At 53.4% G+C, this 25,218-nt stretch overlaps 9 protein-coding genes across 9 annotated transcripts; 5 read left to right on the top strand and 4 right to left on the bottom strand.

The window, feature by feature from the left end:
* Positions 1 to 257: 257 nt before the first annotated feature.
* Positions 258 to 560, bottom strand: PV07_12230 (uncharacterized protein; the record flags this gene model as incomplete). The annotated part of the gene is made up of 2 exons (XM_016399737.1): positions 258 to 303; positions 355 to 560. The coding sequence occupies 2 exons, from the start codon at positions 558 to 560 to the stop codon at positions 258 to 260; spliced, it is 252 nt and encodes an 83-aa protein (XP_016242549.1).
* An 88-nt stretch (positions 561 to 648) lies between these two features.
* Positions 649 to 1,185, bottom strand: PV07_12229 (uncharacterized protein; the record flags this gene model as incomplete). The annotated part of the gene is made up of 1 exon (XM_016399736.1): positions 649 to 1,185. One exon carries the CDS (start codon positions 1,183 to 1,185, stop codon positions 649 to 651), a length of 537 nt encoding a protein of 178 aa, XP_016242548.1.
* Positions 1,186 to 1,808: 623 nt separating this feature from the next.
* PV07_12228 (uncharacterized protein) lies at positions 1,809 to 3,494 on the top strand (the record flags this gene model as incomplete). The annotated part of the gene is made up of 4 exons (XM_016399735.1): positions 1,809 to 2,034; positions 2,089 to 2,288; positions 2,345 to 2,706; positions 2,759 to 3,494. The coding sequence occupies 4 exons, from the start codon at positions 1,809 to 1,811 to the stop codon at positions 3,492 to 3,494; spliced, it is 1,524 nt and encodes a 507-aa protein (XP_016242547.1).
* Positions 3,495 to 6,959: 3,465 nt separating this feature from the next.
* PV07_12227 (uncharacterized protein) lies at positions 6,960 to 8,886 on the top strand (the record flags this gene model as incomplete). The annotated part of the gene is made up of 5 exons (XM_016399734.1): positions 6,960 to 7,085; positions 7,156 to 7,732; positions 7,792 to 8,249; positions 8,343 to 8,650; positions 8,715 to 8,886. 5 exons carry the CDS (start codon positions 6,960 to 6,962, stop codon positions 8,884 to 8,886), a joined length of 1,641 nt encoding a protein of 546 aa, XP_016242546.1.
* Positions 8,887 to 9,014: 128 nt separating this feature from the next.
* Positions 9,015 to 12,922, bottom strand: PV07_12226 (uncharacterized protein; the record flags this gene model as incomplete). Its single annotated transcript, XM_016399733.1, has 6 exons — positions 9,015 to 10,975; positions 11,663 to 11,756; positions 11,809 to 12,190; positions 12,244 to 12,340; positions 12,393 to 12,502; positions 12,552 to 12,922. 6 exons carry the CDS (start codon positions 12,920 to 12,922, stop codon positions 9,015 to 9,017), a joined length of 3,015 nt encoding a protein of 1,004 aa, XP_016242545.1.
* Positions 12,923 to 14,192: 1,270 nt separating this feature from the next.
* PV07_12225 (uncharacterized protein) lies at positions 14,193 to 15,278 on the top strand (the record flags this gene model as incomplete). Its single annotated transcript, XM_016399732.1, has 1 exon — positions 14,193 to 15,278. One exon carries the CDS (start codon positions 14,193 to 14,195, stop codon positions 15,276 to 15,278), a length of 1,086 nt encoding a protein of 361 aa, XP_016242544.1.
* A 599-nt stretch (positions 15,279 to 15,877) lies between these two features.
* Positions 15,878 to 16,954, top strand: PV07_12224 (uncharacterized protein; the record flags this gene model as incomplete). Its single annotated transcript, XM_016399731.1, has 2 exons — positions 15,878 to 16,452; positions 16,504 to 16,954. The coding sequence occupies 2 exons, from the start codon at positions 15,878 to 15,880 to the stop codon at positions 16,952 to 16,954; spliced, it is 1,026 nt and encodes a 341-aa protein (XP_016242543.1).
* A 438-nt stretch (positions 16,955 to 17,392) lies between these two features.
* PV07_12223 (replication factor C subunit 5) lies at positions 17,393 to 18,542 on the top strand (the record flags this gene model as incomplete). Its single annotated transcript, XM_016399730.1, has 2 exons — positions 17,393 to 17,479; positions 17,565 to 18,542. 2 exons carry the CDS (start codon positions 17,393 to 17,395, stop codon positions 18,540 to 18,542), a joined length of 1,065 nt encoding a protein of 354 aa, XP_016242542.1.
* Positions 18,543 to 19,258: 716 nt separating this feature from the next.
* On the bottom strand, positions 19,259 to 23,846 carry PV07_12222 (uncharacterized protein; the record flags this gene model as incomplete). Its single annotated transcript, XM_016399729.1, has 5 exons — positions 19,259 to 21,869; positions 21,948 to 23,419; positions 23,473 to 23,518; positions 23,633 to 23,661; positions 23,712 to 23,846. The coding sequence occupies 5 exons, from the start codon at positions 23,844 to 23,846 to the stop codon at positions 19,259 to 19,261; spliced, it is 4,293 nt and encodes a 1,430-aa protein (XP_016242541.1).
* Between the last annotated feature and the right edge of the window lie 1,372 nt (positions 23,847 to 25,218).

Here is a 25,218-nt window from a genome sequence, read left to right as displayed (position 1 = left end):
CGTAGCCTTGCGCTTCTTGGCGCCGCACGAAATACTCCCCTCTGGTGCCCTTTTTTCCCCTTTCCCCTTTCCCTTTCCCTCTGGAAAAGACCGAAGGAGTCCAGATGCCTTACCAATCGCAGACTTGCAGGAGACACCCATACTGATCGAAGAAAGAGGGAGCCTCCAGTTACGCACCCATTGTATCCCGCGACAACGGGCACTGGATCACACCTGGTCCAGGGTCCTGTGCCACACAACACTATCCTTCACCCTGATCATTGTGAGTATACGGCTTCAGGCTTCTTGCCATAGATGACGGCGCTGCGGTAGATCAGTCAGCTTCGTCAAATCCGGAGTTGGTCACTGACGTACCATGGCCAGTAAGTATACCGTTTCCTCACATCAGCAAGGAACACTTGGACCCGTTCTGGCTCCCAGCCCAAACAACGCGTGAAGACGGCAAGGGTCAGTGCCTCGACGCCCTCTAACATGGCGTACTGTTGATACAGCCCTTCCTCCTTAATCTCGGATCCGACGGCTATCACCCGACAGGGATCTTGAATGGGCTCGACAACCATGTCGAGAAGCCAACCTCTCGCACCAAGTTTCCTAGTTCCTCGAAGTTCAGATCGAGCCTTCGGCCCATCCCGATGATGCCTTGTCGCATCAGACGACACCACTCGTCCACTGCGTTGTCGAGGCTAATCGGAGCGTGGTCGCTTTGCAGGTATGTGGCCAGATCGCGAATCTCGAAGTAGCCCCCTGGCCTGCAGTGTCTACACAAAGCAGAACAAGCGTTAGATGCAAGGTGTGCTTGGGAATTGGGGGTATCGCGGGGGAAATTACCTGAAAGCCTGTCGAAAATACTTTGGGAAATCTGCGATGTTTCCACTGAGCTTGGACTGGCTGTATGAGATTGAAGTGGTCTGGCGGCCATGTCCAGTCGTCCTCGACATCATCAATCTCCCACGTTGCGTTTGGCGGAGCGACCGTGGGTTGGATGGTACTCAAGTCTACACCTAACACGATGGCCTCGAGATGCGCATCAGCCACATCGTTGGCCCAAGTTCCAGTGCCGGCGCCCAGGTCCAAAATTTTCTGGAGCCGCTTGACAGAGGCATAGAAGAGCTGGGCGCCCGCAGCAAGGAACATTGCGCAGTGTTGCAACTCCAGCCGCTCGCGCTCGGCGCAATCGTTGGGCATGAAGTATCGGCGCTCTTTATATGCATGGTGCTCCCGGCCATTTACGACCTGTCAATACTCGACCGGACTGATTGTGTCAGGACAGAATCCTGCTCGAAACCCGAGTCCTCGGTGTCGTACTGCCGCCATCGTTAGCTAGAGTATGTCATACGCTGGGTTTGTCGGTAGTGTATTCGCTGTACCTTTCGTCAGTTACCTACGCAGATTTACCAGGGTCCTACTTTTACAGATGCCTCAGAATGATGGAAACACCATCTAGCCAAAGAACTTCAACGGCAAGTAGCCGAAGCCATGTGGTCAACGCGAGCTAGGAATCGTCCAGTTGCATCCCCGGAAGCGCCTGGATCCCACGCCAACGACCTGCCAGCACATGCATTTGCGAAAGGCACATGCATCTCGATAACCACTGCTAGCGACATACACACTGATTACATGGAAATGATTTCCCCTCTCTCTACCGCCGAACTTCTGCCCAGTTGCGTCTCAAGCTTTACACATCACCGCCGACCCTGCTAGTCCGCAGTCAACTCAGCCTCTCGAGGCAGCATTGCAGTCCCATTTCTCTCTGACAGCTTTCACTCGAATTTGGCACTTGTGGAAACATTGGTGGAGCTACGCCTGAGATGCTCGAGCAGGTCACTGGGTCGCTGCATGTCAGCTTTACCGAGATCCTCGCCCTATTCGCCGCCACCTGGCTGGGTTGGTTCGTCATCTCGACCCTCACCGCATACAACAGACTCCGACATATTCCTGGCCCACCGCTGGCCGCCTTCACAAACTGGTGGTGGATCAAAGCTGCAATCTCGGGGGAAGGGCATCTGACCCTGAAACATGCGTGCGATCGTTATGGTATGAAAAGTCTACATCTGGCAAGGGAGAGTTGGGCTAACAAGTCCAATCCAGGAACTATTGCTAGAATCAGCCCGTACATGGTGGTGACCTCGGATCTAGAACTGTACCGGAAAGCAAATGCGCACAGGATCAATGACTACTCCCGGGGCCCGTGGTACAAGGCGTTCAAGATGGACGCTGAGCGAGAGAACCTTTTCACCGAGCTCAATGACGAGAAACACTCTCTGATGCGTGCAAAGCTTTCTCCTGGGGTGAGTCTCCAAGTTTCAATGTGTGTATCGGGTCAAATTATTGACCAAGGCAACAGTACTCGGGCAAGGATAACCCGGAATGTGAGCCCAGTATCGACCAGATGGTCATGGATGTCATACACTTGATCAAGCGGAAATACCTCTCGGTGGGGTCTAACATCAGGCCGCTGGACTGGGCTCAGCTGGCACAATACTTCACCCTGGACGTGATCACATATCTGTCCCTCGGAGAAGCATTCGGGTTTGTCTCTGACGACACCGACAAATACACCTATGTGAAGTCCATGGAGGACAATTTTCCCATCATGAACGTCTTTTCAGCAGTGCCGCTGCTGTCCGCCATCGCGAGGATCCCCACAGTCCAGGCCAATCTTGTGCCTTCACCAAAAGAGAAGACCGGGTTAGGCAAGGTCAAAGCGTGGGTCATCGAAAGCCATCCAGCAAACAAGCGAGACTAACACATTTTATAGGGTTGCCCGGCAGATCATAGCTGGCCGTTTCTCCGGAGAGAAGGCAGGACGCTACGACATGGTCACTTCGTTCAAGAACCATGGCTTGTCAGAACTCGAGATCTCGGACGAGTCGCTGTTCCAGCTTCTGGCAGGCTCCGACACAACGGCGACCATCGTTCGTACTGGCTTTCTCTCAGTCTTGTCGAACCCGCATGTTTACCGAAAGCTCCAAGCGGAGGCAGCGGCAACCGATATACCCATGGGCAAGATCATCTCCTACTCTCAAGCGCTAAGACTACCGTACCTGCAAGCTTGCATCAAGGAGGCTCTGCGGCAGCACCCAGCTGCAGCCGGCTTACTCCCTCGAGTTGTCGGCGCCCAAGGTGATACACACAATGGCGTTTACCTTCCTCCCGGCACCGAGGTCGCCTTTTGCGCCTGGAACATGCACCGCCACAACACAGAAGTGTACGGCGCAGACGCCGAGATCTTCCGACCTGAGCGCTGGCTCGAGGCTTCTCCTGAGCGCTTAGCAGTCATGGAAGAGGCACACCACCTCGTCTTCGGCAATGGCAGGTTTCGGTGCATGGGCGAGAACATTGCACGGTTGGAGCTGAACAAAATTTTCTTCGAGACGATCCGGAGGTTCGATTGGAGCTTGGTTGATCCCGTGAATCCGATCAAGAAGAACACGAATTACGGGTTGTTCGTGCAGAAAGGCATGCTTGTCAGGGTGAGCGAACTGGAAAGCTAATCCGTGTGGGCTTTTACACGATATAGGGTCTCTCTTCTGGAAGAGACCCTGGTGAGGCTCAGGGTCAAGGGCTGAGAGCAGATGACACCCAACTCTCTCCTTCCGGCGCGAAGTTGATGCCGCCCTGTGGAAGGTCCACATTGGCAATCCGAGCGAGCTTGCCCTATCTTCGACTGGCTATCTTTGGGGCGAAATGCTTGAGAGGGCGAGTCTCCTCCGCAAAGGTGATGAAGGGCAATAGCTTCGGGTGGATCAGACAGGCCTATGTTCCTATCGAACCACAATGGACCACTGCAGTAACATGAGGTTTAGCCCTCTCTTTTTCTGAGGGGTTAATTTATTCTCGGCATCACATGGAGCGGTAAGGGTTCCAATCGGGCCTCAAGGGCTCGGTTATGCTTGCAGGTCGGCAGACATATATTTCAATGAACCAATGTTGGCCTAGGACTTAGTTAAGCAAAAGCTTCGATATTCTTAGCACCCGAAGCTTGGGAAGCGGGATCGTCTCACTACAAGGAGCTAGAAAGGCTGAAAGCAGAACACGAATTAGACGAGATGGACCCCTTCGGGTTTTAAGCCGTACTCTAACACGACAGACCGCAATCTACGATGATGTCGAAATTGACACATGGCAGTCTACATCCGCTATGGGAATTTGAATTTGCTGTTTTCCAATGAGAACCATCATCTTTGAACAATTCAGGTTAATTGATACAAAGAAGTTGTTGAACAAGGGAATGCCTTGTGTTGTCCGATCCACTGTGAGACAGAATCGTCGAAGGCTGCACAAAGTCTGAAGACAGCGTGTGCTTCTGTTGCTCTTGATATCACAGCAGTCTGACAACTTCTGCAGACCCAGACAAGGCAGACTGCTTGCCATGTCCAGACAACATACTCAAGGAGTTTTGTTCTTCGCGACGAAGTTCCAGCGATGAAATAGCCTGCAGGGACAACCAGTAATAGGTTTTGAGTTTACTGGTTTTACCTAGGACGGCAGAGACACGAGTTCGCCTTGGTTCCAGACATTCGTGTTGCAAAATCCCTTTTGCTTACCATGGGTGCTAAATTTCAGCCTTTGCAAAGTCTACCCGCTGGTGCATCGATCTTATGATGCCGAAATCTTCAGATACTCCCAATGACTTTCGTGTTTGACCAGCCCAGCAGCATCAGTGGCGGCGATACACATCTTGGGATGGCGGCCCCATGCATACACGAGAACGGTGAAGTTGCTGTGCGGAAGATACTTATGGCCGAACTCTGGAACTATTCTCGCACTTGCGGAATGAGTGTGCCCAACGCAAGACTTAGAGGGAGGCAGATCTCATCGCGCAGACACTGTCGATATTCGTTCTTGCGTCACTTACAAAACAAATCATTTCCTTACCGGATATCGATTCAGCTAGTGTACGCCTGAACAGTCTGGGGTAGTCTCGATCGCCACAATGGCCATCCTCATTGTTGCTATCCTTTTTGTTTTTCCATTGTTATGCAGACCAGTCTGGTGTTCCATCCCAGGCGTTGGATTAGGCATCGACTATGTCGGAGTTTATCCTGACGCAGTGGGCGACAGCAGTTGTCCTGAAGGATATGTCGGCAATTCACACTGCTGTCCAACCGCATATCCAATTGACCACTTCAATGAAGACCTGTGCACCACGTTTTGTTGTGCGGATGAGTGTAGGTAGTCCCCCGTGTGTCTTTGGACTTCATAGTGATCTGAGATTGCTGACATGGTCTCTAGTTTTCCAGACCGATTGCACGGCTCCCTTGACAAGCTGTAAGTTGAGCCATGGCATGACGACGTATTGCCGAAGAGAATTTCTCATGATACTTACTTCCCTCCTAGGCCCTACCTGTGTCGACCCATCATTGCAACTCTGGGTCAATATAGCAGACTTCCCTCAAGATACGTGCGCAAGCACAACTCAATATACTTGCTGTCGAGAGGGCTATCAAGCGAGCGGCCTGGGCGGGACATGCACCAACGATCCACTGCACTTTTACAAGGGCTATGTGAAGGTAAGTCGATGTCAAGCTGTTTAGGAACAGGCAAAAGTATCCGCACCCTTGTTGAATTTGAAGCTGATTGTACAGTGCACAGGCAGGAAAATGTGGGGTGCATCTAGGTCAAACTGCTCCTACACCGAGTGCGAATGTTACTGCCACAGTAGATTGTGACAATAGTGGCTCGGGACTCCAGTAAGAGCGCCGCAGAGACGATCTGTCTCAGGTAGAAAACGATGGCTGTGGCTAATTTATTACTCTGTCCATTAGATCCTACTTGAGCTGCTTGAGCACAATCCAGCCATGCTCGACAACCTTGACGGAATCGGCGGTAATTTCTTCATGCGAGTGCTCGTATGCCAAAGCTGATCTTGCGTAAGTCTCTGACTGTGCTATGGTCCCCCGCTTCTCTGCCTCCCTCTCTGATGGTCTTCATCAGTATATAACCTGCCTAACTTGTCATTCTTTCCGTACAGATGCAAGACCACCATATGTGGAGATACGGGCAGCTCATTCACGGCAGGCGAGTCTCTCAGCTCCAAGTACTGCGGTGAGGCTGCACCTGTTTCACCCAGTACTACGCCGACCACCACAAAGAACTCAACAGAAACTACTTTGCAGACCACCACAGTGAGCTCAGCAACAAGTACTGTACTTCTCACCTTGACCACCACAACGAGCTCAGCAACAGATACTCTGTAGGCACCCACAGGTGCCTTCGACCGCAGGAAGAGCAGCTGTTACCCCGGCAAGGGAGACGAGTGGCTGATTTGATTGGGATTGCTGCTGAGGTGGTTTGTTGTTGCTGTAGCCGGGTTGGCCAGTGCTGTTAGCTATGAGACGCAAGGCTTAGCAGGATCTAGTAGGGACTGCGCCATGCACACGGTGCCGGCAGTGCTGTGGCGGTGTTAGGTCTCTCTCTCAAACCAACGAAGCGCAATCAATTCCTGGGAATGAATGGCACCATCGCACCACAACTCTCTGAAGAATTACCAAGTGCTTCTGCGGGTCATGGGGGTTGAAGCTGGGATACTTTCGGACAGCCAAATAATCGAGATTAAGCCCTCAATGGGCCAGAGCGCGACCGAGAGTCGCTATTCACGAGACTTCTGAGGACAATACTTGTGAGTGTAGGATCTATGGCAGACCTCAGGGGTAGTTTGTACCAGTTGTACCCGGTATATATCGCAAGTCCGGTCCCATCATCTAACAATACCACAGTAGTTAAACACGATCTAGTTGATACTTACTAAAGCAGGGGTGGTGGGGGTGGAGGTGGTGGAGGCGGGGGCGGCGGGGCAACTAGACCAAAGGAGTGCAGCCTTCTTCTACCTGTTCTATATAGTAACTCAAAGCATTTCTGCAGTCCACCCTCAATCTACCCGGCCGCAGTGGTGGAGCGAGATTTTCGTTTCTTCAATGCTGGAAAATTGGGGTCCTCAATCTTGTGTGAGAGCAACCATGGGGGCAATGGTGCGTGTCGACTGGACACCTAGCGCCAGCAAGCTCGCCGTGATGCTAGCCATATGTTGCCTTGTTGTTCTAGTGACCGACTACGCCCGAATACTCCTCTTGCGAAAGAAAATGGTACGCTTTTCTTTCAATCTCCCCACCTCCCCTTCCCTCTCCCGCAAATGTCTTCATTGATATCTTTCAGCCACCTGGGCCCTTTCCATGGCCGGTCATCGGGAATACTTTTCAGCTCCCCGACACGAAGCCGTGGGTCTACATCGAAGAACTCTCCAAACGCTACAAGACCCCCATTGTCACTTATTGGATCGGCCGCAACCCGACCGTCTGGATTTGTGACGCCGGGGCTGCTGCAGAGTTACTGGACAAGAGGGCCGCAGTCTACTCGTCGAGACCGCGGATGATTGTGTTTGGCGAACTGGGCCTGGGCCAAGACAACATTGTGACCATGTACTACGGCGACCGATGGCGACTGCATCGAAAGTTGACCCATATGGGCGTGGGCCTGCAGCACGTCCAGAGCTACAGCGGGTTCCAGAACAACGAGAGCAAGGTCGTCGCCATGGATATGCTTGGAAACCCTGGCGCCTTTGTTCGGCACTTTGAACGTTACGCAGCGTCCGTCGTCAGTATCATTGGATTCAATCGACGCATCACCAGTCAAGCCGACCCTATTATCACTGAGGTGATTGCCGTCATGCAGAAAGCGGCCGACCTCAACGTGCCAGGAAAGACCTTCCCTCTACTTATGGAAACTTTTCCAGGTAAGATGTCAACCAGAAAATGACGAAAAAGTGTCAAGACTAAGCAGTTATTACTCTAGTCCTCGCAAAGTTTCCGAACTGGATGGCCCCGTGGAAGCACGGCCTGGGAGGTGGGAAAGGCCGCGGTAAGTCCTTTTACTATGCGTTAGCGGATGAAGCGGCCAGCAAAGAGAATCATGGGAACTGTTACGCAAAGAGAATTTTCGAGGAAGCTCGGAGGTACAACCTCAACGACACCGAGATTGCTTCGCTGAGTGGGAACCTCTTCGGCGCCGGAAGCGATACGTCGTCTTCGACCCTCGTCACGTTCGTTCTCGCCTGTTGCGCCTTTCCAGAAGTCCTCCCAAAGGCCTGGGACGAGCTCGACCGTGTGGTCGGCCCTCACCGGAGCCCGGGCCTGAATGATCGCGATGACCTCCCTTATATACGCGCTTTTGTCAAGGAGGTTTTCCGGTGGCGTTCGGTTGCCATTGTCGGCGGCCAAGCTCACGCGCCTATCCGAGACGATGTCTATAAGGTAAGGGTTTCTCAGAAGATATTTCTCCCTTCGAAAAGGGCCTTTTGATGCTCCCCCCCCCCTCCCTCTTTTCTGTTCTCACCACTTTTGCAGGGCTGGTATATTCCAAAAAACACCTGGGTCCAAGGTAATGTCTGGGCCATTCACCGAAACGAAAAGGACTTTCCGGAACCCGATCGGTTCTGCCCCGAGCGGTTCTTTGAGAGTCATCCGCTCCATCGCCCCTTTCCGAATCAGAAGGGTTACATGACGTTTGGCTGGGGGAGGAGGGTCTGCAGCGGCCAAGGGCTTGCCGAGCAAGGCACGTTCCTGAATGTCGCAAGGATGCTATGGGGCTTCAATATCCAGAAAGCGCTGGACGACAAAGGCGTGGAGATTCCCGTGGACATTTTCAAGTACACGTAAGGGCTTATTGTTTTACTCGGCCGTGCTTTTGGCCCACCTTTAACTGACATCGTTCGGCAGGAATGGGTCGAACATCCGTCCAGAGCCCTTTGAGTGCCGCATCACACCGAGAACGCCAGAAATCAAAGAGACCATCATGCGCGAAGGCCGCCACGCGCTCGAGGACCTGTCGCAGTATGACGGCCAGACCAAGTACCGCATGAGCACATATTATTTGCAGGACAACCGATAAACCCGAGGCGGTCAAAGGAGCTGAAGCGCCAGCATTGAAACACGGCGTAGGGAGTTCGAGAGTACGAATTGGAAAACTCCTGAGAAGCAGCGTCTCCCAAATAGTCTCCCCCACCCCTTCCCGCCTGGTCAATCTGCGTTGGATTCCTCCAAAAGCCTACGAGCAGTCTGAAACTGCTCGAACAGGGTACGCGATACAGGCCATATGGTGGTTCCGCCCAATAGTTCTTCGTAGCCGCGCATGATGGTGCTGACGTCGTCGCAACCGTGAATGCCACTCCCGCGGAGCTCGTGGGCCGTTTCCTTGACTGTTTGTTGGAATAGGGGAAAGTTGCACTCCCGCATCAGGACCGGTTGAGCCCTCTTCCGTCCAAGCGAATACCACGCAAACAGGAAACACCCCTCTGCGCCGGACAGTTGCTGGTACGCCGCGTACCTCAGCTGGCCGATTCGGTTGATGTGCTTGATCCCGTGACGGGCTCGGAGACCCAGAGACCGCACCGCCCGAACGAGTTCTCGCTCGAGCAGTGCCGGGTCGAAAGCGAACGTGCTTGTCGCGAATTCCACGGGTGAAACACTTGCACGTGGGGACCGCACCGTCCGTCTCATCCATCGTATCTGGTTCCCACAGACTAAGTTGTAATAAGCAGAGTTGAGAATGGCTAGTCCGTCGACCATGATTGGATCTAACCCTGCTCTGCTTGGAGAGTCTTGCTGGTGTATGCGCCAGCTATCCTCCCAGAGTCTGAGAGCGTTGTCGAGCAAAGTCACGGTGTCACAGATGCTGCTGGGTCGAGGGCCGGTCGGTAGAAGGTCTATCGAACAGGCGCGACGCTGCAAGGCAGCTATTACCGTCAACAGCCCAAACGAGCCAACATGCTCCGACACCGGTCTCCCGTGCAGAAGATCGTGGACCGCTTGACACAGCGTCGTTTGTGGGCGCGTAGGGGGTTTTCTAGCCAACCACGCAGCTTGCGATGCCATCCACTCTTCTGTCGGCCCGGGGAGCGGGACGTCGAGGGTGCTGATGCGAATGTCGAACACCGCTCCTCCCTCGAGAGATTGCAGCATGGCCGCCGTGACGATGGACCATGCGACACAGCGGATTGTGGCCTGCTGTTCCAGCCACCGCGTCCACGACTCTTCAGGCGTCTTGCTGATATCTCGCACCACGTCCGGGACAATGTCTGTGATGGTGGCAAACCATTGATTCGCACGCCGCCTGATGGAAGCATTGCCACCAAGTGCTGCGTACAGGCAGAGGAGAAGTCGGGCAGGCAGCTCCCATGCGCTATGCCGTCGACAGTCCTCTTCTCCTATGTCCAAGTTCTCGTCATATCTGGCCAGAAGTCTTTGGGCGAGAGAAAATAGGCCGGAACTGACGTCCGCCTCGTCCAAGTATGTGGCGCCCAGCGAGAGAACCGCCAAAATGAGGATCGGATGAGCGGTTGAGATATTGAAAGTCTGCAGGGGCACGATTGGGGCGTGCGGGTCGCAAAAGCGGCTGTAGGCCCGAATGTATCTCGTGACAGCGTAGCGCGACGGCAAAGAAACGTCGTTCAGTCCATGGCCTGCGCTCAAGAGCGCGAGGTTGGCTTCAGCGGCACCAAGCTCAGCTTCGGAGACAACAACCAACAGCTCGTCCGAGGCCGGGGCGGTGCTGCGCTGGTCCTGAAGTCGGTATTGGGCCAGGTGGCTGTTTGGCAAGTCATCCTCCAAGGTCGCTGTGGCTGCTTCCGGGCAGAGCGATGAAGGAGGCGAGGGATCTGGAAACACCCAATCTTCCAGAAAATCCAAGTTGAGATGCTCACCCCCAAGACCATCGGACTGACCTTCCGGCAATCCTGATCGTGGGCAGTCGGCTTCAAGCGCCAATGCAGAGTCTGGAGCCAAACAAGTTCGAATACCTTGGGCCTCCTCGACTTCCTCCGAAGCACAGGGATAAAGATCGTCAGTCCTCTGCAGCAGGGTCTCCACGGCTAGTTGCGGATCTTCATTGAAGCCTCTTTCCTGCGCACCGATGGCCTCGGGTTGGCTCGAAGTTCGATTGACATTCTGCTGGACTAAAGGTGCAGCGGATCCCTGCAAGTCTTGTAGCAAGTCAGCCTCAGATCAATCCTGACGGTGTCGTGACGAGCTCGCTCGGTCCGCAAGGCCTGATGGAACCTCTGACCTCCGGACGTAGCCTCATTCCCCAAGTTCAAGGCCGGATGAGATGTGCGTTGGTGTCTCAGAATCACGTCCTTGCGTCCCGAGGACATGCCACACGCCGGGCATGCGAACGGCTTTTCACCACGGTCTGCCCTTTCGTTTAGCCCAAGACCCGCAGACCGAGGGAATACACTTGCGAGATCGTTGGTGGCGACGGAGATGCTCAGCTCGGCCAAACCGCTGAGGGCAGCTCGGACACTTGAAGCTACGCGATATTCTCGAGTCGCCGGCCATTACTGTAGTAGAGCACTTCGACTATGTCAACGGTGGAATACACTTCTCATACTGGTGGCGTGGTCTGGAATCACATTTAAGACGTGAAGGGTCTGGGAGCCCCATCCATCAAAGATCGGCTAGTTAATTAATTCGCAATGGGAGCAAGGGATTTCATGGGGCTGCTGGCTGGGCCAAACTACCTCTGGCTCGGGAATAAGACGACAAACGTGGTTTGGGATGGTTAGAAGCCACATCGCTGTGGGGCTAGTCCTTCCTGAAGGGCACCCAGAAGAACACAGTCTGTTATCTACTACCTCAGCTTTAGTTCAGTCCTAGACCCAGAGTCTCACGTCTAGTCCGTGAATTCGGGTCAAGGTAAGGCATCAAGCCGATTCCAGTGGAACGGCTGGCTGTTCGATTTCCAGGGACCAAGTGGTTGTCAGGCTGTTCGCCGTCAGTAGTCGTCGCAGAAGAACCGTCGAGGCAGGCACGTTACCGTAGCGGCATGCATAGTACATTCATTGCTCCAAATTGCAACAGCCTGTTCGGTCCAGTGCATCCTTGCAATGCAGTCGTGGTTGGTCGTGATCAGTCTCGTGATATAGTCACGGATGAGTGCGTCCTCGTGGGCGTATACATCGTTGATTTTCATGCAATGGATGCCGGTTCCGGCAAACAGAGCCTTCCAACCCGTGACTGGGTGCGTTCGCACCAAAGGATGGGTATGAACAAACGTATTGCCGACGTTGAGAGGAGATCCACGGGGCTCCATGATCTCATAGCCACCTTCCTCGCTGGCTCTTGACAAGACTGGTTGACCGCATGTCTGGGTCAAGGTTTCCAGGTAACCCCTGAAGCTTGGTGAAATGCGGTCATATCTGTTCCAGCATGAGCTTTTCGTTCTGCAAGTTCAGTGATCGATTCTGCTAACATTTCGTACATGTTCACCCAAAGGGTGTCGCCGCCCGTCGGAGCAGTCGATTCCATACGCAGGAAGCTAAAGTCTGCAGGGTTTCTCTCCCAAAGCACTGTGGAACTCGGTTAGCCGCCACTTGCATTATGCCGAACACAAAACCGCACAGTCACTGTGCCATTCTCTCCCGAGATCTCTGGGCTCTGGAGACTTATGGAGATTGGGGTTTGGGATGTGCTTGTACATCTTCTTTGCTGCTTCAGTGTTGATCATGTAACTTCCGAAAAGTATCAGCAGAGTCGACGACGAGGGTGAGGGTATTATACATCTCGGCGTCTTTCACTCCATCGGCCATAGGGAGATAGTTCGGATCCCTGAAGATCGGGAAAACATGCAATCCGTTTTCCGTTGGTCTCCTCGTCAGTTTCCCGAGAAGGTCAGTGATGCGTTTCTGTTCCTGGATTGTCAAGTCGTCCTGGCGTGCTCGAAAGAAGACGACTCCGCGCTCGCAAATGGTGATTGCAAGATCACGAAGCTGCTGTTCGAAGTTCGGGGCGAGCAAGATATCCTTGAGCTTGGCTTTGGGATATTCACGACCGATGAGTGGTGTCACATCGACATATTCAAGATAACCAATCGAACCAGAATTCTTTAAAGGCTCGTAGAGCAATCCGTTGCCGGCAGAGACCGAACTCATTGTGTTTGATTTCTCCGTCAACAGAAGACGTTTGCCAGATTGGACCCGAAGGATGTGATTCTGGTCTAAGGTCATATTTGTGCTATTTGTATCTTTGATGGCGCGGGGGGGCGGGGGTGGGGAGAGAGCAATCGTTGAGGAGCTGGTATCGGCGCCTGATTTGTTTTGGCTGAACGAGCCATCGTTCATTAAGGAAACCTGGTGCTTCTCCGTCGGTGGGGGTAACAAGCGGTAGGGTCTCGAATGCTCACCCGTCTTCACTGAGCAGTAGTCGAAACGACTAAAAGAAAAGGCAGTTGGTGCAGGGGATTGGTTTCGATTCTGTGGCAGAAGACTGATATGGCATTTCAAGCGTTTGTGAAGTTTCCGTAACAAGCAATGCCATATTAACCAAGTCCTGGTTTATTGAAACCATCATGACATTCCTTTGCTTGTCGCGGAGACCCCCAGGCGCAAGCGTGTGGCTGTCAGGCGTCTCACCTTCCTTGTCCCGCAGTTGCTGTCTCAATATACTCAGTCCTAGACAGTGCAGTAACTGGCCCACATTCGCTCCGGCAGCCCTTCAAAGCTCCTTGTCTCCATGCGAACAAGCAGTCAGGGGTGACCGGTTCGGGGCTGGATGAGTTCATATATGTATTTGATTCCAGACACATAAATCATAGTCGCTGACAATCAGAAGCTCCTGAATTAGGCTGGTGTCAGTGTTGACATGGTTTTCGACTTCGCTCTGTGCCATCGGCAACATTGTTCATGGTAAGGTACGAACACAGAGACGTGGAGTGAAGAAGAATGCTTGATCAAGGAGCGGCAAGGATTTGATTAGCTGATCGACCCAGGCGACGCGATTGGCTGAGGTACGAAGGGGTCACGTGGATTACCACACTAGAACCTGCATCGGCGTTGATATTGGCCGATGGCCTCGGGAAGTGAGAAAAACTTCGTCATTTGAAACGGCACACAGAATGTCAAAACGCACAGCATCTGGACCCGTCGCTCATCATTCTCTCTCATTTCGTGCCATAGCTACATGCTATTTACTACTCTCGATCCTGCACAGGCAGTGCTGAGCTACTCATAGCCAGCACTGCCCATGAGATGCTCCTAAGGCTGTGATTCATACAGCCGATCCCTCGAGTTTTCGCTTTATATTTCTGCACCCCTGCTGAATTTCGTCCCCCGATGATGGTACTACCAAGTTGCTGGAGTTGAAGTAACCGTCACGGAGGCATTGGCTGGCAATAGGCACCCACTCTCTACGTCTACTTACAACATGGCCTCTACAGAAGATCCTCCGAAACATGATCCCCCGCATGGAGATGCACCTGAACCCTCCCAGTCGTGGTCATATCCCACACGAACCTGTCGACTCTGTCTTGAGGAGGTACCAGCCACGGTGACCCTCTACCCTCCCGGTCTCCCTCCGGCCTTTCAACATCCCGTGGTTGAATACAAAAATGAAGATGAATACGGCCGGCTGATCAAGCCATGCCATTGCAGAGGAGGCATGCGGTACATACACGAGCTGTGTCTGAGGCGGTCTAGGACAGAAGGCGTTCGGCCCGGCTCGCTTTGGAAATGCCACGAATGTGGGTATCAGTTCAACTTCAACAGACTCACCATCCAGAAGTATCTCGGCAGCAAAACCGCTTCGGGGGTTTTGACGGCGTTGGTCATGCTAGTGTTTGTGTTCCTCCTCGGGTTCATTGCAGATCCTATCCTCAATCTCTACACCGATCCATACGAGACAATCGTGGGCCATGAGGATGTGTGGCAAGCCGTCGATGTCAACGACTCAAAAGGAAGCCTGTCAGGCTGGGCTCAACATTTCATAAAGGGGCTGGTTTCGATGGGCGTGCTGAGCTTCTTGAGGACCATGATCCTCAATCCTTTCCAATGGTGGAATCTCAGAAATACTGGACTCGTTACTGGCAGGGTTTCCGGGAGATCTGCTACTGGTCGGGACCGCGCTGTGAACATCAGCTGGATTGTGGTGGCTATGGGAATTCTGTCGGCGTCGTATTTCTTCTACCAGTGGGTGCAAGCCATCATTGGCAAATCACTCCAACGCATCGGGAACAACATCGTTGACACGCAGCTTCCTGGGGATGATGACGACATTAAACCGCCGCCAGGGTTCAGATTTGAAAACACCCATCCGGACACGGCCAGTTCTGAGGCAGGTCCCCGAGAGGATGACAATCTGCAAGCAGGCCAGGACGAAGACACCACCAAAGTAAAGGAGACTGATGCCCTTCCCGTCGAACCAGGTGTCATGCCTGGGACTTGGGAGTCCAGTGGATACAGTTCTGCATTGGACGACGCTCAGAGACAGGGCTGGTCATTCAGAGGGCTCTAGCCATCGGCCTTGGTACCCTGGTTGATGGCCCTCTCTGTGTAATCTAACTACTGAATGCTTATCACTATCTCACCATCGCCCAACTTTGAGTTGTCACATCTGTTTCAGTGAAGTGCCAATCAGTCAGTGCGCGAAGAGCAACAGCATTCCGCCTCGGAAATCCGTGGGCGTCATGTCTTCGATTTCAACAGGCGGCTTGTCAGGCCGAAGGCTCCCCTCAAAGCTCGCCCAGTCCATGGCCTGCGACGGGAAACCTTTGGTAAATTCATGATATAAGTGTCCAATGCTGTCAGAGCATGTCTGCCATGGGTGATTAATCGCCTTGACTCGGTGACTCTTGATGGAGCTGGATCCGGGTGAGGCAGTGAATAAACACCATGAGCCATCACGATGCAACCAGACGCCAGTTCCCATGTTTCTCTTGTTCTTGCTTTGCTTTCCATGTTATGGTGTGAACTGAGCCTGCTCAACGTTTCTCGGCCTGATTGCTGCTTCCTTTGGTGATTGCGTTTCGGCGTCCTCTGTCCAAGGTCCGAAGAAGTCGACTCAACTGCACCTCAAGCATCTCTCTTGCGATCGATCCTTGGTCTTCGTCTTCGATGGCGAATTCTGCTGACGCTATAGAGACTGACCTCTCTGCACTGTTCGACCGGTATCCGGACATTAACTTTGACACGACGGGAGATGGCGTCGCAAGCTCTGCAATCAGCGAGCATTTCTCGTCGCCATGTTCAAACGCCACAGACCACGATGATACCCCCGTCTCGAACGACTCGGTTTCCACCGCCCACACCACACCGCTTCGGCCAAGCCTATGCTCTGCTGCGGCATTGGAGTTTCCGACATTAGAACTCTTCCTCGAACAACTCGCCGTGGCTGATCTCCCGGTGACATGCAAGGAAGCGTTCGAGAGCCTTGCACAAGATGTAGCTGGGCTGGGTTCGTTATTGGGGCCTACCAAAGGTGATCATCCTGGGGGTTACGCCGCATGCAACAAACAAAAGATACTCGAGCAGATCCGGTTGTTGGCTGCTCGGCTTCAGCAATCAGTTGACAATGTCACGGACAATATCAACAACGTCGACTTTGTCAAGACGCGGGCTCCATTTACCGCTGAGCCTTCAGAGCAAGATCTTTGGTGCATCTATCGACAACGCGCCGTACTTATTGCATGGTGAGTACCAGGCTTTGACAAACATGTCTCGAGATGCTGATCGCAATGCAGGTACGCAGCCTTGCCCTGCCGGACAGAGCAGACGATGTTGGAAGATCTGACACATATCTTTGATTGCTATGTTTATCACCCCTTTCTGCAGCTTCTAGGCATGGAAGACGTTGATAGCGATGTGCAGGAGGCGGTTAATGGCCTTTATGACACTCTGATGACGCTGCTGCACCTCTACGCCAGATGGATGAACACCATGAAAGACATTAGAGTGGATCACATGCGGCCGCTGATGAGAAGGATACGGAGGTCTCCACAGGTGCTGGAGGAAATATTTGAAGCAGAGCATCTCGGCGAGATAGTCAAGGCATCAATGGGGGATTCAGAGGCACCAGGCATGCAACCAGCTGACGAGAGAGTTATCCAAGAGCTCAATCTGAGTATCGGTCGACGGAGAGCGGCAATTCCCCCCAGAGCCGGACGGAGATATCGACGGGAACACACTGTGTAGGGGACATCGTTGAAGCGCAGTCAAGGGCATCGCTCAAGACTGTGCGGCGCTTGTCATTCTCGGATGGTATTGGGAGTATGTCTAGTCAGACATGTGGCTTCCAGCGATATCTTTCACCCTGACTCTCCTACGTCTCTCATGAGATCCACTTAGAATTACCCAACGATGCCCCTTGCTGCTTCTTGAAGAAGACTAAATGAAGAAGACTAAATCCCGGTACTACCAGTCGTCGTCTGGCTGTTTGGCTCGTTCACAGCCTTGCGCTGGTGGCATCCGTTCAGGTCAAGGCAGCTGCGCTCACTTGAGTAATTGACGTCACGCAAACCACTTTACGCGCCCCCGACGCGTCTCTCCGAATTTTGAAATCGCCGCACCATTTCAACACCTCCACCGAGACCACCGGTTCTTTACAACTTCCCATCAACCAACCATCCAGCCATGGCGCTCCTGGTCGACAGACTCCGGCCTCGGTCTCTCGAGACTCTCACATACCACAAAGACCTCTCAGACCGTTTAGCAGCCTTGGTAAACTCTCTTCCATCTCGTTGAGCAGCAATCCAACCTAAAGCCCGCTCAGAAGCGATGCAACAAATGCTAACCACCAAGCCAGGCTTCGTCGGCCGATTTCCCCCACCTCCTCTTCTACGGGCCGTCGGGCGCGGGCAAAAAGACACGAGTGCTCGCGACGCTGCGGGCGCTGTACGGCAGTGGGGCAGAGAAGATCAAGATCGACGCGCGGCTGTTCACGACGAGCTCGAACCGCAAGCTGGAGTTCAACATTGTGTCGTCGGTGTACCACCTCGAGATCACGCCCAGCGACGTGGGCTCGTACGACCGGGTGGTGATCCAGGACCTGCTCAAGGAGGTGGCGCAGACGCAGCAGATCGACCTCGGGGCGCGGCAGCGGTTCAAGGTCGTGGTCATCAACGAGGCGGACGGGCTCAGCCGCGACGCGCAGGCGGCGCTGCGGCGGACCATGGAGAAGTACAGCGCCAACGTGCGCCTGATCCTGGTGGCCACCAGCACGGCGGGCATCATCGCGCCCATCCGCAGCCGCACGCTGCTCGTCCGGGTCGCGGCGCCGACGGAAGCCGAGATCTGCGACGCCCTGGTCACGGCGGGCAAGAGGGAGAACTGGAAGCTCGTCCCGGCGCTCAACGCGCGCATCGCCCGCGAGTCGGGCCGCAACCTACGCAAGGCCCTGCTGATGCTCGAGGCCGTCTACGCTCAGCACCCGGAGCCCAGCGACAAAACGCCCATCCCGCCGCCGGACTGGGAGCTGCTGATCGAGCAGGTCGCGCGCGACATTGTGCGCGAGCGCACGCCGCAGATGATCCTCGCGACGCGCGCCAAGCTCTACGACCTGCTCACCCACTGCATCCCGGCCACGCTGATCCTCAAGACCCTGGCCTGGAAGCTGGTCGCGCAGCCCGAGGTCGGCGACGAGCTCAAGGCCGACGTCGTCCGCTGGGCCGCCTTCTACGAGCACCGCGTCCGCCTGGGCAGCAAGGTCATCTTCCACCTCGAGGCCTTTGTCGCAAAGTTCATGCGCATCTTCGAGGGATATCTCGTGGGCATGGACTTTTGAGCGCGAGACACACAAGAAAACCATGGGAAGGAGGCTCCAGTTCATAAGTGCAGCGAAGGTTATCAACGGGTCGCTCAGAGAATCGAAAAACGACCTATATCTCTTGCTAAATCCTCCCGGGTTTGCTGCATATGCTCCACCCGTGTTCGCCCGGGAGGATGTCCATGTATGATAAAAAAAAAAGGAATGCGAGATGTTTTCAAGCTGCGGGGGCCGTTTTGCTGGCGTCATTCATGGCCATGGTTTGGCGGGTTTTAACAAGAATGGCAGTGGCCTGGTACTCAACCGGCGATACTGAACGAGAGAAGAGACACGCGATCAACAACCAGCAACAAATGCCGGAATGTGAATCATTAGGGAGGGCTACATGACATACGAAGAAACCTTGGGTCCTGTGCCTCCATCCACAGTAGCGGTGGCTCGTTGTCTCTGGCAGTGTCGAAATTCAATCACGAGCATTTAAACGTAAGGCCCTACATCTCTGATTCCAAGCGAGGGTCACTCAGTAAGTAGGTATCTACTACCAGTTACGTTCCTGGTTTGCCATCATGATATTCCGTTACACAAGACCGCTGCCGTCATGACTGATCATAAGAGGTCGTCGATATCATTAATCCCACCGCATCGCCCTTGGGTATTCCCTTTCCCTGCCAAACAAAGCGCATCCGACATCCGGCCGGCGACCACGTGGTCTTCTCACTCCTGTTCGTAGCTAGCTAATCAGACACATCTTCATCGCGCTGTCGGCCTCCCTCTTCCTCCTCCCCCTCCTCCCGTTGCTGCTCTTCCGCTCCATTCTCAGACAGCTGCTCGCTGGGCCGCCTCTTCCGCTTGCGACACTCCACCTCCAATGCCTTCTCCGCCGCACGACACGTCGCCTCCTCCTTACAGGCCGCGCCCTTGACAAACGCGATCCTCTCCCCCTTGACCATGACTTTACACCGCCAGCTTCTCCTCCCGGAATCGCCCATGGCCGACTTCTTCCTCTCCTGCGCTACGAGGTCAAATTTGTTGAAAACTTCGCCGAGTCGCGCTACGGGATGCCGCACGTCAATCTCCTTGTCCGTTACAAGCCGGTGCACCAGTTTCATATACCCCATTTTCTCGAGCACCGCTTCGCAAGCCGTCAAGTCTCCGCCTGAATCAAGGAAGACCGCTCCAAGGATAGATTCCATGATGTCCGAGTAGCATTTCGGTGCTCCCAGGCGCGAGAGCGCGCTCCAGGGGAATTTCTTGCCGGTTTCAAAGCTCGCGAGAACCGAGGACCACACTTCCTCGTAGGCTGCCAGAGTGGCGCGTCGCTCCAAGGGAGACCGGTGGTTGCCGATTCGTTTGATGTGGTCGGGGAGGTAGACGGTCTCGGCTTCCTCCCTACTCACCGTTTGTTTCGTGTCGAGGTCCGTCTGCACGACATATGTGCAGCGGGTAACTGAAGCCTGGAGGGCGAAGAACGCTAACGTTACATGGCTGACCAGGGCGTGACAGCGACTTGTCATCTGACCCGGGTCGAGTTGGAGGGAACTGTGAAAAAGCTTCGGCTTCACGATGTGGTCGAGGACAGCGTCGCCTAGGAACTCAAGCCGCTCGTACGACGAGATACCATCGCCACCAAGACTCGACTGAGTTAGAGCCTGTGCCAGGAGAGCATGGCACGCAAAGGTGTAACCAATTAGTGCCTCGACAGACTTCAATGCCTCATGTCTGTGACTTGAAGGGGTGTTTGGGGGCTGGAATTTGGCGATGTTCTCCGACAAAGGCTTCCACGAGACCTCATCAATGAACAGCCGTAATACTGAAAGAATCTTGGCTTCCTTGTCTTCTGCTCTGAGGCCAGTAAGACTTGCAGCCCCGATTATTGCTTCGACCACATCCGCCAATGTTTTCGACGATAACCGATTCTGTGGTGGCTTCTTAGCCCGTACTTTCGAGTCACGGACGCCAATTGACCATTGGTAGCCCGCAAAAGGAACTCGAGTGAGATACTGGTCCAGTCCCAGAGCCCGAGTCGCTCGCTGCAGCCGCGCATTGTTGACGACTCTCGCCCGGTACAGACTGAGCAGGCTTTCCGGATGGTGCGGATAGTCGACAAAAACTTGGAGCGAAGAGTAAAACTTCAGTATATTGTCTCCGAGGAACTCGAGCCGCTCACAGTGTCGACTACCGGCCCGTGGAGTTGTTATTGCTTCAGACACGAGATCGAGATTGTCAAAGCCAAGGCTGAGCAAAGGCCCTCGGCACGCTTCCGTAGTGCGTAAAGCAACTTCGAGCATGTGCGTAATCGATGGGACGAGTAGCATTAACCGCCCGTACTCTGCGGGTAATCCCAATACCGAACAATCCTCCACAGGCAAGACCTTTGATGTATCAGAACCTGTCGGTAGGGGATCTCGTGGACAGATTAGATAGTCTAGCCTCTTGGGAAGTTTCGTAACGACGATTTCGGTGATGCTATCCGTTCTTTCGAGCTGCTGTCCATGGTGGGTGGCACTTGTTTGTAATAAGACGGGCTGCCATACGCGAGGAACAGGATGATGCTTGGACCTTACAAGACATTGCTTGTCGTTGATGGAACATGTTTCAAGAAAGTGCCTCATCGATGTGTTGCTAGATGCCATCTGATACCATTCTCGCAGCGACGGCATATCCAGGTCGGGGACGAGAAGGAAAGGGAGCTGTTCCTTGTCAAGGCCTTGTAGTCTTCTCCCAAGTATCGTGTCCAGGAGAAGAAAACTTATGTCCCGTCCCAGGTCTGTGGGGAAATCGTATATCTCCTTCCCGGTGTCCACGCGAACTTGCGTCCAGCTGGATGGCGTAGTGAAAAGCGGAAAAGCCAGGCTGGAGAGTTTTCGAGGGAGAAGCAGGAGCATAGGAGGATAGGTGCAATCGGTGGCTTCGACTTGAAGACGATGAGCAAAAACTCTACCGGAGGTTGTCCATTGTTCCATAACCATTGGCCAAGGGTCGTATTGACTCCGCACATCGTACTCGCTGTCTCTCGTTTCGACTGACCGATCGGTGTCTGTTTCCTTTGGCCATTCTGGAGGTAACAGATATTCCGTCACAAGTCCGGCCTTGTAAAGGGCCAGATAAGCCTGGAAGGCAGCATCTTGCTTCGCCTTTTTCTCTGTTCGCCAGCGAAACTTTGACTCTGCCTTTTGCAAGCTCGGGGGGAGAGAACTGGGAAGGCACACTGTCGCCACCACGTCGACGCCGATATCCCCTTGGATGTAGAATATGGGACACGGCTGTTCGCATTCATCCGTCCTGGGTAGCTTTGCGCAAAATCGACTCAGAAGTTGCCTTGATCCGTTGTAAGTCAATGTGGCCCTGTGTTCATTAGCAGATAGACCTCGAACAGACCACGAGATCACCAGCGAGATCGTCAAGTCCGATCTTATGACGTACCCGGTAGACTCAACCCTAAAGATTTCTGCCTCAGATTCATCTATGTTCTCGATGCGCTCCCGCTCTTCCAGGCCTCGAAGAGAGTCCTCACACTCCTGCCTCATCTCGTCCTCTAGGGCTTGCCATTGCTGTAGCTTAGCGGCGGCCTCTTGAAAGAGCACGAATCTTGAGCCTTTTTGCCGAGCCCTGCCTCGACTTTGGATGAAACTTCGAAAGTTTGGTCGTTCATCGAAGCATATTACCAGGTTCATGGCAGGCACGTCGATACCTTCCTCGAGCACTGAAGTTGCCACACATACATTGAGCTCCCCTCTTCGAAATCTTTCAAGGTTGTCGTGCTGAAGGGCTAATTCTGCAAAGTCAAATATGCGCCGGTGAGATGGAATGCTGACGCCGACAAAGGAAAGGGCTTTGTAGGAGTCTTTTGTCAGTGGATGATTGTTGAGAATCTCAGTCAGTACCCAAGCTGTATTCCTAGCTTTCACAAAAATAAGACATCTGAGGTCTGGACAATGTTGCTCTTGGAGGAAGCCAAGCAGAATTTGGACCTTTGGTGAAATGTTATGCACTGCGGACATGGACAAGCTATTGCACAATATCTGTTCATGGAGAGGCCGGAGGCAGGATTGTACAAAACGGTAGTCTTCACCAGGAGATGAGTCCATGACTGCATGGTCAGGCACGTGAAATTCTCGAATTTCAATCTTCTGAGCACAATTCTTGATGAAAGTGTCGCAGGCCCAGTTTCCCAGGCTTTCTTGTATGTCTTTGCTCGACCGTTCAAGTGATTGCAATTCTCTCATAGCCGGCGTGCAGTTCTTTTTCAGGATCTTCTCAAGCTGCCTGTGCGCTTCTCGATCATCTCTTGCGCGAAGAGTGTCCATAACCGGGTCGTCATGTACATGGATGCTAGAGACAATTCCGGCTAAAGCGGCCTGCAAATTGGAGGGAGTCTCCTGAGCAGGGCTATATGTCAGTATCATCAGGTCTGGCATGTTTACGAAAGCTGTGTATTCATCCAACTGCTGCAACGGAGTCTTGCAAATCGCGTGCAGATTCTGCTCCAAGACGGTCTTTTCTGTCACTGTATTCCTCACAACTGGACTCGCGGACAGACCGAGAATATGAGGCAGTTCGAAGTCAGACCCCGTTATATTGTAAGGGTGATAGTGAAGTTGCATGATTTGGTTCTGTTCAGCGTTCTTGATACCATGATGAGCTTCGTCGAAAACAAGCAACGAAATGCCAGCCAGGGAAATGAAGCCGTAATTGAGGGCTTGTTTCAGGATGGCGGGTGTAGAGACAACAACATGAATATTGTGGAGGACTTGGTCCCAAACGTCCTTGGTGGTCCAATAATCAGGGCTGTCCATGCCGGTAATCAGCCTGAATTGGAAGGCTGGTAGCTGTTGCGAAAGGAAGCGGTATTGCTGATACGCTAGGACCACACTGGGAGCAGTGAACCATACCAACTGACAAAGATTGTAAGCACATGGAGAGTAGCGGAGATGTGGGAGACACGGACCTTGCCTGGGGAACGCTCGAGTTCCGCTTCTATTCGCAGCTTGGCACTATCGGTAACGATGAGCCCAAAAGTTCAATTTCCGCGAAGCAAGTATTCATGTGTCAGGGGATGGTCCTGATGGGAGAAAAGGGGTAACAGAAAGAGAGCGAGAAGCTCTTACATCTGTGTTTTGCCACTACCAGTACCCATCTGTACGATTGTCAGTAGACAATAAGCATTTGGAAGGTCGAGCGTCTTACAACAGCAATAATGTTTTCCTTCATGCTATGGTTGAACATCTCAATCTGGTAGGCGCGGGACGAAAGCGGCGGGTCAGACTGGACTTCTCCCTCCTCAGAGGTATCCGACCAAATGTCTTCTGGGTCTAGGTCCATGATGGATTGACAATAGCGTCTACAAAGAGCCGATGAGCCGACGGACAGAGGACTAGAGAGTAGCTAAATAAGTAAAGGCAGTGACGAAGGAGCAAGTAGGCTTGACAGTGACAGAAACAAGGGAGTAGCGGTCCGGCGTATGGTTGTCACAGCAGAAACTACAGGAAAGAACACGTCCGCCTGATATGGCTTCATTGCGAAGGAATGATCAAGGATCACAGAGTTGTCATCATGAAATGTGTGATTCCGAAGAAGTTGGGCTGAGGCTCGGGCTGTCGTGTAACAATACATGTTCTTGGCAGTTCTGCCTGACGGATAAACTGATTGTCCGGAACACCGGCAAGGCTGACCAACTCTGGCCTTCCAATGTAGCCTTGCCCTCCCAAGCACACCAGGGCAAAGTCAAGGTGCATCAGCAGTGATACACATAGAGTCCGTAGATATTGCTCAAGAGACGTATGCTACATCTGCGTTCAATAGCACCCATCACTATCACAGAGCAACTGAGCTTCCTCCACCGTTAGTAACCCATCGCCGTTCTTGTCATGCGCTCGAAACTTGGCTTCCACGCGTTTGCCAAAGTCAGTCTCCGTTCCGTTATCCGCGACATTGAAGAAGCTGAAGTACTGATCTAGGGTAATGATGCTTGTGCCATTCCTCTTCCTGCCCTTGCTCACGAAATCGAACGTCTCCTCCAATTCGGCAAGCGTTTCCTGGTCGTACGCAGCATGCAACAGTACCGTCGTCAACGTCGGGTGAGGCTTTGCTGTGATTGTGGCCACTGGCTTGCCGGAGCTGAATATGGTTGTCGCCGAGTCTTTGGGGAGGGCGCGTTTTGTCGGAGGAGGATACCATGTCGTAACGTGGCTGGCGCGGCAAGTCCACTGCTCAAAAGTAGAGTGCGCCCAGTCATAGGGTGCGGTGATGACAGACGTCCATTCTATGCTGCCCTGCTCGATGATCTCCCGTATGACCGAGACTGGCGAAAACGGTCAGTCATGGGCGCATCATGTTGGAGTAGACGGTCATCGCCAGGTAATGGTCAGGACGAAGCGTACTCACCTCCTGGACAGGCACAACAGAAGGCGTTGCAAGCTTTGTATCCGCAGCAGGGCGTTCCTATCGAGTTGTCACCGCAGTCGCCTCCTGCGTCTTCCCGGCAACACTTTGCGAACGTGCCAGGTAGCACCAGCAGGAGCAATGCCGAGACAATGGACTGAACGATCATCTTGAGTGGTTCAACCTGGTCGTCGAGTCTGTTTGGCGCCGCGGACGAGTTTGAAGAGAGAGCTGCGGTTCATGAAGAAGTTACAACCTGAAAACCCGGTGGCTGATTGCCACTCGTCATCATTGCGGCAGTGAAGGGCAGTGA

Source organism: Cladophialophora immunda (assembly GCF_000835495.1).
Source record: "Cladophialophora immunda strain CBS 83496 unplaced genomic scaffold supercont1.8, whole genome shotgun sequence".
Lineage (NCBI taxonomy): Eukaryota > Fungi > Ascomycota > Eurotiomycetes > Chaetothyriales > Herpotrichiellaceae > Cladophialophora > Cladophialophora immunda.
This window is presented reverse-complemented; position numbering and strand designations above follow the sequence as displayed.